Source organism: Bufo gargarizans, chromosome 1 (assembly GCF_014858855.1).
Source record: "Bufo gargarizans isolate SCDJY-AF-19 chromosome 1, ASM1485885v1, whole genome shotgun sequence".
Lineage (NCBI taxonomy): Eukaryota > Metazoa > Chordata > Amphibia > Anura > Bufonidae > Bufo > Bufo gargarizans.
Genome location: NC_058080.1, coordinates 122,604,583 through 122,622,143, shown reverse-complemented (window position 1 = coordinate 122,622,143; position 17,561 = coordinate 122,604,583). Strand labels below are relative to the sequence as shown.

Genomic DNA, 17,561 nt, shown 5'->3' with positions numbered 1-17,561 from the left:
AGTTTTGGCTCACTAAAGAGTTTCCCGGTCTGGAGCCATGACATCCCTTACACTGCTGCAGCCAATCACTGGGCTCAGCAGTGTATGGCACGTGACGGCTGAGGCCAGTTATTGGCTTCCGCGGTGGACAGGACATGAATGCTCCAGCCAAAACTAAGCAGTAGCGCTTTATCAGAGAGGATGGGAAGGTAACTGAAAAAAGGAAAATTAAAACAAGGAATTAACAAATTAAAAACAAAAGAAGGAAGGTATATGGAAGAAGATAACGAACTAGCTGACTGCCTTAATGAATACTTCTGTTCAGTTTTTACAAAGGAAAATGAAGGAAAAGGACCTCAGTTAGGAAGGAAGACTAATGAATATTTTGATGCATGTGTCTTTACAGAGGAAGAGGTTCTAAGTCAGCTGTCTAAAATTAATACAAATAAGTCACAGGGGCCTGATGGGATACACCCAAAGCTATTAAAAGAGCTCAGTGGCGAACTAGCAAAACCATTAACAGATTTATTTAACCAATCACTGGTAACAGAAGTTGTCCCAGAAGATTGGAAATTGGCAAATGTTGTGCCCATTCACAAGAAAGGTAGTAGGGAGGAATCGGGGAAACTATAGGCCAGTAAGCCTGACATCAATAGTGGGGAAATTAATGGAAACCATACTTAAGGAGAGGCTTGTGGAACATCTAAAATCCCATGGATTGAAAGATGAAAAACACCATGGGTTTACTTCAGGGAGATCGTGTCAAACTAATCTTATTGATTGATTATTTTTTTTGATTCGGTGACTAAAATAATAGATGGCGGAGGTGCAGTAGACATCGCTTATCTGGACGTTAGTAAGGCTTTTGATACTGTCCCACATAGGCTTATCAATAAATTGCAGTCTTTGGGCTTGGACTCCCATATTGTTGAATGGATTAGGCAGTGGCTGAGGGACAGACAACAGAGGGTTGTAGTCAATGGAGTATATTCAGACCAAGTTCTTGTTACCAGTGGGGTACCTCAGGGATCTGTTCTGGGACCCATATTGTTTAATATCTTTATCAGCGAAATTGCAGAAGGCCTCGATGGTAAGGTGTCTTTTTGCTGATGACACAAATATTTGTAACAGGGTTGATGTCCCTTGAGGGATACACCAAATGGAAAAGGATTTAGGAAAACTAGAGCAATTGTCAAAAATCTGGCAACTAAAATTTAATGTTAAGTGCAAGATAATGCACCTGGGACGTAAAAATCCAAGAGCAGAATATAAAATCAGTGATACAGTCCTAACCTCAGTATCTGAGGAAAGGGATTTAGGGGTCATTATTTCAGAAGACTTAAAGGTAGGCAGACAATGTCATAGAGCAGCAGGAAATGCTAGCAGAATGCTTGGGTGTATAGGGAGAGGCATTACCAGTAGAAAGAGGGAGGTGCTCATGCCGCTCTACAGAGCACTAGTGAGATCTTTTTGGAGTATTGTGCACAGTACTGGACACCATATCTCCAGAAGGATATTGATACTTTGGAGAGAGTTCAGAGAAGAGCTACTAAGGCTACTTTCACACTAGCGTTTGATTGGATCCGTTCTGAACGGATCCGCTCATATTAATGCAGACGGTGGCTCCGTTCAGAACGGATCCGTCTGCATTATATTGGCAAAAGTGTGAAATTAGCCTGAGCGGATCCGTCCAGACTTTTACATTGAAAGTCAATGGGGGACGGATCCGTTTGAAGATTGAGCCATATTGTGGCATCTTCAAACGGATCCGTCCCCATTGACTTACATAAGTCTTGCGTAAGTCTGGACGGATCCGCACGCCTCCGCACTGCCTGGCGGACACCCGAACGCTGCAAGCAGCGTTCAGGTGTCCGCCTGCTGAGCGGAGCGGAGGCTGAACGCCGCCAGACTGATGCAGTCTGAGTGGATCCGCATCCATTCAGACTGCATCAGGGCTGGACGGAAGCGTTCGGGTCCGCTCGTGAGCCCCTTCAAACGGAGCTCACGAGTGGACAGCCGAACGCTAGTGTGAAACTAGCCTAAACTGGGACATGGATTGCAGGATAAAACTTACCAGGAAAGATTAAAGGACCTTAACATGTATAGCTTGGAAGAAAGACGAGACAGAGGGGATATGATAGAAACTTTTAAATACATAAAGGGAATCAACAAGGTAAGAGGAGAGAATATTTAAAAGAAGAAAAACTGCTACAAGAGGACATAGTTTTAAATTAGAGGGGCAAAGGTTTAAAAGTAATATCAGGAAGTATTACTTTACTGAGAGAGTAGTGGATGCATGGAATAGCCTTCCTGCAGAAGTGGTAGCTGCAAATACAGTGGAGGAGTTTAAGCATGCATGGGATAGGCATAAGGCCATCCTTCATATAAGATGGGGCCAGGGGCTATTCATAGTATTCAGTATATTGGGCAGACTAGATGAGCCAAATGGTTATCTGCCGAAACATTCTTTGTTTCTATGTTTTATTATTTTACCAGTCTGCCTGCAGTTTTCCGAAATTAAAAAAATTATTTGGACAGCCCTATTAAATATATCTGCTTCTGGGGGGGCGGGGCCTGACGGTGCATGGAGTAAGACGCGGGTCTCCAGTGCTCCGGCCATGATCCTGTCATAAACAGTCTTCCAGCTGTATTTATTAAGCGGCACAAACAGAACAGGCCTACCTAAAGCCTCTGAGACGAATATACACCTACCTCGGGAACCACCATGCCGGGGAAGAGAAGAAAAACCCTGCTTAGACCGGAGCGAGACGAGCGGATCTAAGATGGTGCTGGTGAGGGAGACACTGCTGACACGCTGGCCGCGGTAAGCTAGGGAGTAGCGGCACAGCTTGAAAAATTCGCCCACAAGCCCCAGAAATCCCTACGGAGCGCATGGGGAGATACAGAGGGGAACAATTTGGCCACAGAGGAGGAGGTTATAGTGCCGGAGGGCTACTCTGAGGAGGAACAGCAACCTCTGTCCCCGTCCCCACATAATTCTGTGCCTGGCCATCAAAGCAAAAGCCCTGTTGAGTGCAGTCAAGAGACTGAAGTAGCAGATCCAACATTAAAAGATATAATAGCAGCGATTGCAAGCTGCAATGCCACGCTTAAGTCCATGAATATTCATATTAGGAGCCTAAAAGAGGACATATCTATAATTCGCCATGACTTGCACAAAGTGACGAAACGAACTACAGAGGTGGAACGGAGGGTGTCTGATTTGGAAGATGGTGCCAAAACGCTTCACGATGCCGGTAAAGCAACAGCAAAAGATATAGCAGCGCTGTACGCCAAAACGGATGATCTCGAAAATCGCTCACGTTGAAAAAATATTCGGCTAGTGGGGGTGCCAGAGAAAATAGAGGGTCCGAACCCCACTGACTTTATAGAAAAGTGGATTGCTAGGAAATTCCAGGACAAAGGCCTCTCTGCATTATATGCCGGTTGAACGAGCACACAGTGTTCCAATCCGACCGCTGCCGCCCGGTCGTCCACCTTGTCCGATACTTGCTAAGATCTTACACTATAGGGACAGAGACACTGTCCTTAGAGCCTCTAGGACCCATCCTGACCTGAAGATTAATGGGGTACAGATCTCTATCTTTCCCGATTATTCATCGGAGGTACAGAAAAGGAGGGCCCGCTTTGTGGCTATAAAGAGGAGACTCCAGCATTTGCAAGTCCAGTATTCTATGATGTTCCCAGCCAAGCTGAGAGTGGTGGCTTACAATTCTGCAGTGTTCTTTGAAGACCCAGATGCTGCACTGAAGTGGTTGGACCAAAATGAACGTCGACTAAGGAACCAGAATATAGCTGTTGATCAAGTTCAGTTGTCTCGGGCCTGTTGCTGGAGACGTACACAGGGTTGAGAGTGCATTATACCGAAGCTCCCCGGTATTATGTCAGTCCTTAGTTCTAGGTTGTACGGGACTGCACATTGTTGTAGACACTGATGGGCCAGGTTTCTTCTATTGGCCCCAGATTACAGAGGATTTTTTGTTTCTTATACAATTTATATGTGTTATTTGCGAGTGGGCAAGAGGTCGGGGGGGGAGGGGGTTACTTGGTGTTGGTAATCTGCAACAGGTAATTGAACAACGCTATACTAAGGGTAATAGTCTTTTTTTTTCACAAGAGAGTTTCTGCAGCAGGAGAGGGGGCGGATACTGTTTATAGACTGCTCTTCCTTTACTGGATAATGGTATTAAGGCATCTGCTTAGGCAGTTATATAGTCGAAACCAAACGACAGGGTATCTTTCAATATCTGTCAAGGTTTCAACCTGCAATCTGCTGCCTACAGGAGACATACATGACCAAGCAGAAAATACATTTAATGCACAAATCATGGGTAGGGTACTCTGTGCATTCCGTCTTCTCATATTCCAGGGGGGTTAGCATTTTGATTAATAAAAATGTGAAATTTGAGTGTCTGAAAGAATGTGTAGATTCAGAAGGCAGATTTATAGGAGTTCACTGTAATTTGCAGGGAGTGAGAATGGTGCTAGCAACAATCTACATACCTCCTCTTTATTCTTCGGTACCTTTGAGATTGATGATGATAGAGTTTTTGGCGGATGATCCAGAACTTCCAGTGTTGATAGTAGGAGATTTCAATAATGTATTAAGCAAAACTTTATACAGATGCCACGTATTAGTAAGGAATGGAAATAACAATGAAACCCCTTTTGGTAGATTAATAAAGGAAGTAGGGCTGACTGATGTGTGGAGAGAGGCACACCCTGCAGACAGACAGTACTCGTGTTGCTCATCGACCTATAGGTCCCTGTCGAGAATAGATATGGGTCTAGCGAATGCTCTCATGCATCCACTTGTCCGGAAGTCGGAGTATCTAGCCAGGACCCTGTCGGACCACTCTATATTTAGTGTAGAAATAGATGTTTCTGGGGAAGCCAGACTGGGGACGAAGTACTGGCGTATGAACACTTTTTGGTTGACCCTGATAGGGGACACTACTGATATACTACAAAAGGCGCCCATTACAACGCCGGCTAGTCTGCACACCAGCGCGCTGCACCTCAACCAAGAGGTTGTCAGCCTAGGCAGGACAGTGGATCATAAATGATTACATCATACCTCACACTAGAGGAATTTGGTGCTAGTGAGATCACCCTACTGCTGCCTACTGTTCTTAGCCTCTGGTAACACACCCACGTCAGAGCTTTTGGGCTATATCATTGATGGTGCACGCCTACAGCCTCGGTTAGATATACAACTGAGAGGTGGTGGCCTGTACTACCTATGGTGCATGTTTGCTCCTGATGAAATGCATTTTTAATGCATAGAAACGCGTAAAGCTTAAAATCAAGGATAGGGGAGGGCGATCATAGCTCCAGATACACCTAGTGGAGCAACTTTGTTTGCCCGAACTGTATCCTGTACCTGTACTATGTTAGTTCAGTGAATGTCTGCGCGCTAATCCCCTAATATTCAGGCTTTTAGATATGGGGAGGTACATAACAAAGTGGCGATGTACGCGGATGACTATTTCTGGGAGACACTGAATCCTCTCTGGTTACAGTTATGTCTCTCATTGACCAATATGGCAGACTGTCTGGCTTGACTCTAAACTGGCATAAATCTGCGCTAATGCTCATTGATGGGCAGTCAAAGTCACGCGTGTTAACAGACAGGAACATCCCCTGTGTGGAAATTTTTAAATACTTAGGAATATATATGTCTCCCAAAGTTAAGGATTTTGAGCGACTCAATTTTGAACCTCTGCTGCTTAAATTTCGGAACAAAATTAAGGCATGGTGCAAACTATATCAGTGGCGGGAAGGACGAATCTTCTTAAGATGGTACTAATATATATTAATTTTTATATATTCTGCAAAACTCCCCGGTCTGGCTTTCAAAAGATAAATTTGACAAGATTAACACCTTTTTCGGGAGCTCATATGGTGCAACCTAGAATTAAATTGGAAACGCTGCAATACTCTAAATCGGAGGGGAGACTGGCGGTGCCAAATCCCTGCATTTATTATCTGGTTGCTCAGAGTCAACATTTCAAGGGATGGTTGGACTCTGAATCTAGAGACGTGACCAGCCAGATAATTCAATATCAACTGAAAAACGGAGACCTCTTGATGCTCCTGGAGGGTGCAGAAGTGCGTCAGGGAGGACCAATGGAAGCTTTAGGTTACACGATGTATAACAGTTTTATATTAAGTAGGATAAAACTGTTAAGGTTTAAGGAACTACGGAATATACTCCTATATGGAGGAACCCAGCGTTGCCCGAACTTGTCTCCTCCTTAGTAGGTTTTGGGGATTGGAGACGGAAAGGGATTCTAGGAATAGGCCATTTACTAGAGGATGAAGCCTTTGCATCATTTACTAAATTGCAGGAAGTGTATGACATATCTAGAGGCCAATTTTTTAAATATCTCCAAATATGCCACGCGTATAACACTAGGTTCAAAAACAATATTAGAGTGTCGAAAAGGGATGTGGTCCTGCACCATGTTGTCTCCAAAGGAGTGAGGAGAGGGATGATATCCATGATTTATAGATTACTGCTAGATAATTATTATTTTTTATCAGATCATTTTTTATTGTACTAAAATACAACAATGTGGCATTGTTACAAATATACGCATATCATGTCCCATATTGTGACATATAAATTAACACCACTGATGATTATGATACAGCAGGCAACCATACAATGACAGTGTAACCGCAACATACCCCTCCCAACTCTCACTTCAGCACTTAATGGACTTCACCTTTTTTAATCAGCTCTATACCTCCAACGCCCCCACAATTTTTCAAATTTTTGCGGACATCCTCTCTTCTTAAACACCATTTTCTCATATGCTAACATCGTGTTTACTTCCCTTCTAAATTCCCCAATAACTGGAGGGCTTGACTGAATCCAGTGTAGGGCAATCAACTTTCTTGCCACATACAATAGTTTACTCGCTACAATTCTGTCGGTCCCCTCTTTCCCGATATCTGCCACATACCCCAAGACACACACTTTTGGTTCCCTAGGTATCCGCAGTGAGAAGATATCCTGAATCATTGCCAACACATCTGACCAGAAGCCATCCAGTCGTGAACAGTGCCACAGCATATGCAGTAGATCCGCCGATTCTGCCTGACATCTTGGACACTTTGCATCTGCTCTGATGCCAATGCGGTGTAAAAAGACTGGTGTTTTATAGACTCTGTGAATAATGAAAAGTTGAGACAACTTCCCACCTTCACTTAAAGATATTGTCGGTATGGCTTCTAATTTATCCTCCCACTGCTCCTGAGATATTTCCCCTATATCTTTTTCCCACCCCTTCATTCTAGAAAGAGGAAACGCTTCTAGATATTTATTCAGTAACATTTGGTATATCAATGAAATAATCCCTTTTTTATCCCCTTTCTCCACTATTAAACCTAAAGCTGCGTCTTTATGTATCCTGGTATTGTCATTCCTACACATCTCAGTAAATGCGTGCCTTATCTGTAAAAACTGGTAAAAGCAATTCTTGGGTATACCGTACTCCTCCTGTAATTTATCAAATGTTTTTAATCCCTCCTTCTCCATTATATCCCCAAATTTGGTCACACCCCTATCCCGCCAATGTTTGGTAAATCCTCTGAGATTTAATAATTCAGGTACATTGAGATTATTCCATAAAGGTGTAAGTACTGTAGTACCAACTGCACCCCTCAACTGTTTAACCTTTTCCCAAACCTTCCTCATCAAATTCACCAAATGTGACCGGGTATCTACAAAGGGTATTCCTGCCCCTTCCAATATCCACAATAGCTCCTTACCCCCCAATGCATGCTTCAATATTTGCCCTGTCATGTCACTATTTATCCATCCCCTAAAGTGCTGACTTTGTGCCGCCAAGTAATACAACCGTGGATTAGGCACCGCCAGACCCCCTGCCTCTTTTGAATACTGCAAGGTCTCCAATTTAATTCTAGATTGGCCCTTTTTCCATATCAGGTCCCTAAATATAGAATTGATTTTCCGAAATCGATCAAGTGGTATCCATGTTGGGGCATTGTGTAGTATATACAACAAATGGGGCATCATAACCATCTTGATCAGATTAACCCTACCTATCACTGATAAAAACTGTTTGCACCAAGTCTTGGAGCGAATCCTAAACTTTGTTAGCATTGGGGACAGATTTAGCTCCACAAAGTCCGTCAGTTTGGGTGATTATGTTAATCACTAAGTATTTAATAGTTTTAACACAGGGAATATTGTTTAATGTAGCTATTGTCGAGGATACCTGTCCATCTAAGAACATAAGAGCCGATTTGTGCCAATTTATAGTCAGGCCTGATAACCCTCCAAAGCGACCAAGCAGTGACATAGTCTCGGCCAGGGATGTCGACGTGTCTCCCAGAAACAAGGTATCATCAGCGTACATGGCCACCTTATTGTGAACAGGACCATATTTAAATCCCACTATCGCCTGTGAGCACCTGATCGCAGCTGCAAGGGGCTCGCTAGATAATTATTTGATGTCTTACCCATTGTCCAGGATGCGCAAGTGGGAACAAGATGTAGGGACTATTTCAAATGACCAATGGTGAGATATTCTGCAAGCGATGGTTATTGAGCGAAGGGGGTAAGCTCTCGCAGCTGTTTATTGTCCACAGAGTCTATAAGACACCAGTCTTTTTACATCGCTTGGGGTATAGACCCAATGCTGTTTGTTCTCGGTGCTCTGTAGACTCTTCAAACTTAACACACATGCTGTGGAGCTGCGAGAAACTGAGGAGGTACTGGAGCAAGGTACTGAAGGTCATACACGATGTGTATAAGGTGCAAATACCGTGCGATCCCAAGGTGTGCGTTCTGGGCTATGTGTCAGATTGCAACTGAACACCTGTATAAAGTAGCAGTGGGTCGGTTATTGTATGTGGCTAGAAGGCTGATAGCCTTGCACTGGATACAGGCGGAGCCGCCAACCCTTAGAGAATTTATACGCAAAGTTGATACAGCATTTTCATAAACCAGCATTGTATTTCAGAAAAGGGGGTGTCCCATGAAATTTGAAAAATTGTGGGACCCCTGGCTCTTGTTTAGGCGTTTGAATAACAATATTTGGTAAGGATCACTAACGCCAATGGGAAGGGGGGAGGGGGGGTTAAAAGTTGTATCATAATATATGCTAAGGTTCTGAGTACAGACCAAGATTGTATGTGTTGATGGAAAAGCCTTTCATTGCTATATTCTGTTGTAACTGTATTATTACGGTATTTGGCGATGTCAATAAAAAGGATCTGATTTAAAAATATATATATATCCGCTTCTGTCCAGTGATCTGGCTCAGTTCCCCATCAGCTCAGTACAGAAAATGCTGGACGGCAACTGAAACTAGAACTTATCCAGTAGTTTAAGTATAATAAAGTCATGCCAGTATCCTTTTTGACTGTTCTCCTTTCTCTTGTAGGCAGATCCCGAAAATCTTATTCATTCCAAGGTGAAAGAGCTGATGAACAAGAAAGTTAGGTCTCCCTTACTAAAAGAAATTGTGGCCCATGCCAACATCTACTCAATCCTAAGTGACGCAGGCGATGCCTTGCCAGAAGATTTTGAGGAAGACTCTTTCAGTGAGTAACCACCTTGTAGACAGTGAATAGGACTAATTATTAAATGTGTTCATTAGACGTTTTTGGCAGTTTGAGACTGTAGTACATTTTGGGCCCATTCACATGACTGAAAAAAACAGCGTGGACAAAAGAAGCTGCATGCTCTGTCTTGGAGTAGAATCTGATTTCACTTAATAGAAACTTAATTGCCTCCCACTATCACTACCATTCACTGAAGGGAAGCTGTGATTAAAACTAACCTTTATTAAAAAATAACGTAAAACAAAGGAATAACAAAAAAAAGAGAAAAAAACCTCCCCAAATAAACACCCTAAAAAAATATAAATCTGCATACACCACTCAGTGACGAATATTGATGTGTGCACTGTAGCGCTATTAAACTTAGCTGCGCAGTCACCGTGGTGCAGATTGATTCATAAAAAGTTGGTAGGTTCAGTGCACCCAAGGTGGGTACTTGGGATCAATAGAGACTCTCTGCGCTCCCGCAACACTGCTACAGGTGATCAGTCACCTAACTGAAGTTGATAAACATCTGCTCATATCAGACAGTCTGCCATCACAATGTGCGTCCAAACTGGGTCCGACACGCACAGGCAGTAACTACGATACGGGCACGAATCAACTTGGAAAAACTGTGTACTGAAGCTCAAGTTGATAAACCTCTGTCCATATCTAGCAGCCTGCCAAAGCAAAGCGCGTGTTGACTACATAGACACGTGCAGGCAATGGCTGCGATACGGGCACAAATCAACCTATTGACCTAACTGTAAGTACACATGGCCCACCCTGACTGCTAAAGTTTCTCTGCTCGCTCTACGCGTTTAATAATGGCTCACAGGGCTGGCCTTAGGTGTTCAGGTGTGCGAGCTAATCCCCCCGGTTCACCTAAACATACACAAAGAGGAAAACAATCTTTGTAACAAACTTTTTAAATTACAGATAATTTTAGTGCAAGTGCAAACAAGTACAATCATACCCAGTGTCACCCAGAGCCAGTCTCCTGCCCCCCTTAATTATACCCAGGGTCAACCAAAGTCAGTCCCCTGCCCCCCTTAATCATACCCAGTGTCAACCAAAGTCAGTCCCCTGCCCCCCTTAAACATACCCAGTGTCACCCTTATCCAGTCCCCTGCCCCCTTAATCATACCCAGTGCCTGTCACCAGTGTTCCCTCTAAGCTGCGCGGGTGGGCGGCCGCGCAGCAATTATTGTGGCCCCGCTCACCATTTTATAATGCCCGCTCACTCAGCCTAGTTCGCTAACGCTGCTGGCAAAATGCCAGCTCTTGTCGTCACTCGTCAGACTTATGTGCGTGACGGCGCCGACGTCCTCCTCGTAGTCTTGTGCGGCTCAGCACAGCGGGGCGCCGCCTACATAACATCAGTCGTCACTGTGTTCTTTAACTTCAGACGTCACACACACACCGCTGTTCGCGCACTTATTGGCGCTGCAGGATTCGTGGGAGAAGGAAGGGAACTCTGAGGAGCGTGGGCACAGAGTTCGCTGAGGTAGTGGCCGTGTCTGGTCTGAAAGAAATTGAAAGACTGTGCTGGGCTGGCGGCGCTGCTGTTGCTGTGGGCTGTGGCAGGGCCGGGGGTGAAAAGGGGAGAAAAATAAGTTATAAAAAAGTCTGATAAATACCAGTGTGAATGAAGGACTGTTAAAAGGGGTTAATAACTACTGAAGGCCCTTCACAGTAGTTATTAACCCCTTTAAGCAGTCCCCCAGTCACAGTATTTATTAACCACTTCAGCAGTCCCCCATTCACAGTATTTATTAACCCCTTTCACTAGTCCCCTCTTCAGTGAAGGGCGGACTGCTGAAGGGGTTAATAAATACTGTGAATGGGGGACTGCTGAAGGGGTTAATAAATACTGTGAATGGGGGACTGCTGAAGGGGTTAATAAATACTGTGACTGGGGGACTGCTTAAAGGGGTTAATAACTACTGTGAAGGGCCTTCAGTAGTTATTAACCCCTTTTAACAGTCCTTCATTCACACTGGTATTTATCAGACTTTTTTATAACTTATTTTTCTCCCCTTTTCACCCCGGCCCTGCCACAGCCCACAGCAACAGCAGCGCCGCCAGCCCAGCACAGTCTTTTTTTTTTTTTTTTTTTTTTTTTCCCCCTTTAGGTGTTTAGGTGTTAGAGCAATCTAATTAAAGTTCTATTTTAACACCTAAAGAGAAAGGAAAAAAATAAAACCTACTGTTTCTCTAGATGACCTTATGTTGATAGTAGTGTTAATAGAGTCTCAATGATTTTTAAAAATAGTGTAGATGCTTTTATAGACCCTTGAGACTCTATTACCACTACTATCAACATAAGGTCATCTAGAGAAACAGCAGCTTTTTTAAATTATTTTTTTCCTTTAGGTGTTTAGGTATTAGAGCAATAAAATGAAAGTTATGTTTTAACATAAGGGTCAGAAACTGGGTTTTGTTTAGCCTCTTGGTTAATAGTTTTTCTATGTAAGTTCTCTGGATCAAAGATTTTTTTTTTCCCCTGTATGGTTTTTATATGGAGACCAATGTCCAGTGATCACAGAGAGGACTATACTGTATATTGTACGGGATGGTGCAGGGGTTATACTGTATTGTATGGGATGGCGCTAAGGTTTGTATGCTCTTTGAAGTGACAATTATCTTAGGTTTTCCTATCGCCCACCTTTGATGGCGCTGTGCCCAGCTCTGAGCCGACTCCGCTCAGCAGCTGCCAAGGCTTAGAGGGAACACTGCCTGTCACCCTTATCCAGTCCCCTGCCCCTTTAATCATACCCAGTGCCTGTCACCCTTATCCAGTCCCCTGCCCCCATTAAGTTGTTTATCAACTTGAGCTTCAGTACACAGTCAGTTTTTCCAAGTTGATTCGTGCCCGTATCGCAGTTACTGCCTGTGCGTGTCGGACCCAGTTTGGATGCACATTGTGATGGCAGACTGTCTGATATGAGCAGATGTTTATCAACTTCAGTTAGGTGGCGGATCAGTTTGCAGGAGCGCAGAGAGTCTCTATTGTCCCCGGGTACCTACCTTGGGTGCACTGAACCTACCAATTTTTTATGAATCAATCTGCACCACGTTGACTGCGCGGCTGGGTTTAATAGCGCTACAGCGGACCAATGCGCGCGCAAATATTGGTCACTGAGTGGTGTATGCAGATTTATATTCTTTGAGGGTGTTTATCTGGGGAGTTTTTTTTTTTGGGGTTATTCCTTTGTTTTAAGTTATATTTATTAAAGGTTAGTTTTATTCACAGCAATCCCTTCAGTGAATGCAGTAGAATCTGTGCTGATTATCCCATTGAAATGAATAGGAAACTGAAAAAAACTGTACTAAAAAGCGCACTGAAAATCAGAGCAGATTTTTTTTATTTTTTTGTGCATTTTCAAAATCTGTCCTGTGAACATCGCCTTAAATAGTGTATTTGCGTCCATTTGAGTCGGCGAATTGAAAAAAACATGTGCCGTATTAACACAGTTCACATTTGCATATTTGTGCTGTTTTTCTCATCTGTATTTCAGCAACATTAGGGTACTTTCACACTTGCGGCAGAGGATTCCGGCAGGCAGTTTCGTCGCAATCCGGAAATCCGGACGCAAACTGATGGCATTTGTCAGACTGATCCGGATGCGGATCTGTCTGATAAATGTATTGAGATACCGGATCTGTCTCTCCGGTGTCATCTGGAAAAACGGATCCGGTATTAATATTTTTGCATTTTTAAAAGTCTGCGCCTGCTGGATCCGTTTTGCCGAAACACTTAATGCCGGATCCGGCACTAATACACTTCAATGTAAAGGCATTCCGGCAAGTGATGAGTATTTTTAGCCGGAGAGAAAACTGCAGCATGCAGCAGTATTTTCTCCCTCAAAAAACGTAAGAGGGACTGAACTGATGCATCCTGAACGGATTTGCTCTCCATTCAGAATGCATTAGGATAAAACGGATCAGTTTTTTGTCTGGTATTGAGCCCCTAGGACGGAACTCAATACCGGAAAACAAAAACGCTAGTGTTAAAGTACCCTTACAAAAACCTCAAAATAAATCGTTTTTTAAGAAATAACGGTTTTGATTAACTGACAGCAAAATACAGAACAAAAATGGAACAGATTGTTAAAGGAAAAAAAAAGGATCCGTATGTATGCATTGGATAGGCATGAGGCCATCCTTCATATAAGATAGGGCCAGGGGCTATTCATAGTATTCAGTATATCGGGCAGACTATGGTTCTCATATGCCGACACATTCTATGTTTCTATGTAATATGTGTATTTCATGTAAAGTAGTCCTTACACAGGAAGGTGACGCATACTGTTATTTGTAGATCCTCCTTTGCACAGTACTGCAGTTTATAGTTGTGATGATGAGCTCCTGCAGTCCAATGAGAATCGTGTCGAAATCCCAGCAAAGCACGCGTCTCCTGTTCCACCTGAAGTCCAGGAAAAAAGGTAGATGTCTTCTGTTATATGGTCACTATTGACAAAGCCTTCATACTATGTTCATTTCCACAAGGTGGCGCTACAGCTCCTATGTCTTAAGTTATACAGCAGTCTCATTAATCCGGACCATGGCAGGGAGTAGAGTAAAAGTGATCTTCCTTTCTCTTCTCCACAATTTCCCCTCTGTTTCTACTTACTTTTCATACATTTGTATACTCTTTCTTACCTTTTACTCCCCTTCTACCATTGAGTTTTCGGCAACATATTTGTAGAGTTGTGAACTCTTCCCCTTACTGCTAGCCACGGTTGTTCTGTGTTTGCCAGATCGGTATTTACTTTTCTACTATGGCTATGGTGGCTAACTTGATTCTGTCCTAGAATGTAAGCGGCTTGGGCTCGCCTAGGAAGAGAAATATGCTATTCTCCTTCTTAGGTTGCCACCAGCTTCAATTGATGTGTCTTCAAGACATGAATTTAACGGCAAAAGTAGGCAGTGTTCTGGGAGCTCCATGCGAGTGTAATTACAAGTACTCGCTCCATTTAAGTGAATGGAGCGAGTACTTGTCATTACATTGCACTACCGAAACGTTCGAGATGACAGGCTCTCTTCAAACAGCTGATCGACGGGGTGCCAGATGTCAGACCCCCACTGATCAATATAAATGGCAGGATAACCCCTGTAAATAGGTGTATATCTTCTCTACTAACAGTGAGCCAAGCCAAACTGTTATCTGGAGTAGGGGTTTGCACAAATACTCCATCTCCATCATGTCTTGCAGCAGTTTTTTTTAAATTGAAGAGCATAAGCAGCCATGTAAGTGTGTCTTCAATGTGTCCCACATCATTGTGCGGTCAAATTCCTGTTCATGTCCCTCCATCAAAGCTGGTCATACACATTCAGTGGCTGGCGGCTGAAAGATCGTTCGCCTAATAGCTTTCTCTCCAGTCTCCTTCCCGCAATCCCTATACACATTTGCCTCGGCCGACCGTGTCTCTGTATGCTATGGGAGGAGCAAAGAAAACCATTGCCAGATAGTTCTGGTGTGGCTCACCTTCCCAGAGAATCTGGGCCTAATGGCCTTCCCTTAAAAGTTTATATGCAATATATGGACATATTGGCCCGTTTGCTATTGATGTATAATGATGTTTTTGACTGGTCAATGTGGGGGGCAGTGGCGTACACAAAATCCATGGGGCCCCTGTGCGAAACTGATCCATGTGCCCCCGCCCAGTCGCCCACCCTCAAGCCACACCTACGCGCAGCCCTACCTATATATTGCGGCCATACCTCTTACATCCAGTGACGTCTCCTTTGATGTAGATGTTCTCTTTCTTCATCTTCTCCATTCAGCCCGGACCACCATGATGATTTCTTTCAGCCATCTCTCATCTCTGCAGAGTTTGACAGACAGACATCTTAGTTTCCTACCCCCATCAGACCCCCAGTCAGCCCCCATCAGACCTCAGATCAGCCCAAAGACCCACATCAGACCCCCAGTCAACCCCTATCAGACCTCAGATCAGCCCAAAGACCCCCCCAGTCATCCCCCATGCCCATCAGACCTCAGATCAGCCCAAAGACCCTCCACTCAGCCACCAGATCATCAGCCCAAAGACCCCCAGCCCCCCCCCCCAGTCATCCCCCATGCCCATCAGACCTCAGATCAGCCCAAAGACCCCCCCCCCCCCATCAGCCACCAGATCAATCATCAGCCAAAAGCAAAGACCCCTCAGATGATCAGGTCAGCCCAGGGCCCAAAGACCCCAATCCCATCAATAAATTCAGCCCCACACTGCTACTGGTCATTATTCTCAGGCCAGGGCCCTCACTACTCGAGTCAGTGTCCTTTTCCTGGCAGAGTGCCAGTGCCAGTGCAAACCCTCCCCCACGGTCATCTGCCAGGGGCCAGGGGGGGCCTGGGGGCCCTCACTACTACTCCAACAAGTCCAGTGTCATAGTGAGTCAGTGCACTGTGCTGCGGGCCGCTTTTCCTTACTTACCGAGTTACCGGCTGGCGGCTGCTGCGGCGCTGTCTAGGGCAGGGGAACTGTCTTCACTCTTCTGGTCGGCGGTCCTCACTGTTCGTCCGTCCTCTCTCACGTCCGTCCTCTCTCACGTGCCACAGGAGTTCACAGGTCTCGCGGGATTGACGCCGTGCTCCTCCTGCCCAGGCCCGGCGCTGACCGCAAGGCAATTGAGATAATAGTCAGTCTAGCGCAAGCGCAGCTGCAGGGGCCAGGGGTCTGCAGGCGGCCGGGCCCCCTGGGGTGCCGGGCCCGGTCGCAGCTGCGACCCCTATATGTACGCCACTGGTGGGGGGTGACCATCAGTTTTGCTAAAACCATGGAAGAAGGCTGAGGAATGTGGCTCCTCTAGACTCATTTCATTGATTTAACGTAGATTATAAAATATTAAAAATGCTAGTCAATAGGTTGTGTTTAGTCCTCCATGGAATAATTCATCTGATCCCTTTGGCTTCATACAGAGTAAGTCCACTATGGATAATAATTGTAGGGGGCAGGTAGACTCTCAGATTAGATGGTGGGAATAGTAAGATTGGGCCTTGGCCTCACATGATGCAGCAAAGCCTTTTGATTCCATTGAATGGCTTTATGTCGGTCCTTTGGGGATCATTTTAGAAAATATAAACAATCCAAATAGAAATCTTTTTAAAACGTAACTTTTAATAATGTGCAATTAAATCCCTAAATATGTGATATACACCATTCGCTGCGCCAATGGTAACCAGGAGCTAGGGATAGGGGAGACTAGTACTGGGTCTCTGACAACTAGTCTCTCCCTACAATGGATATAAGGTGACAGTGGCACCACCCACATCAATTCCCACAGGGCTTTCCACCACAGTGTGACGAAGCTGGGCAGTCTCCATTGCTGCGCAGGGACAGGGAGGGCTTAGTAGGTTTCCACGGACAACTGTGGGAATTGATGTGGATGGTGCCACTGTCACCTTATATACATTGTAGGGAGAGACTAGTTGTCAAAGACCCAGTACTAGTCTCCCCTATCCCTAAGCTCCTGGTTACCATTTTGCAGCGAATGGTGTATATCACATATATTTAGGGATTTAATTGCACATTATTGAAAGGTACGTTTTAAAAAGGTTTCTATTTGGATTGTTTATATTTGTGGAAATTTATGGTACCATATTCTTTATCAAGCAGTGACCAATGCGCAATTTGGTCGTGTTATAAACTGATCATTTTAGCAAGACAACCATCTCTCAAAATTAGCTCCCAATGAGTCAAGATTACGGATGAGCGAACTTCTGTTTTCAAGTTCGGCGTACAAGGTTAGGGATATCTAAGAATTATGTTATGGATTCCGCTTCCATAACTTATGGTCCATTGTAGCGGAATCCATAACTGAATTCTTAGATGACCCGAACATTGTACGCTGAACTTGAAAATAGAAGTTCGCTCATCCCTAGTCAAGATGCTACTTTTCCAACAAGCCTAGGGATTTGACAAAGGAGATACCTCTTTGCATATTCTTTTCCCATGGAGCATTGCCAATAAGTCTCC

General features: G+C 44.4%; 1 protein-coding gene across 1 annotated transcript in view; it reads left to right on the top strand.

The window, feature by feature from the left end:
- Positions 1–17,561, top strand: part of CENPU (centromere protein U) — a 66,554-nt gene that overhangs the window by 26,561 nt on the left and 22,432 nt on the right. Inside the window, exons 5-6 of the mRNA XM_044290116.1 lie at positions 9,420–9,579; positions 13,904–14,027. Coding sequence (XP_044146051.1) covers positions 9,420–9,579; positions 13,904–14,027 — 284 coding nt within the window. The remainder of the gene's footprint in view (positions 1–9,419; positions 9,580–13,903; positions 14,028–17,561) is intronic.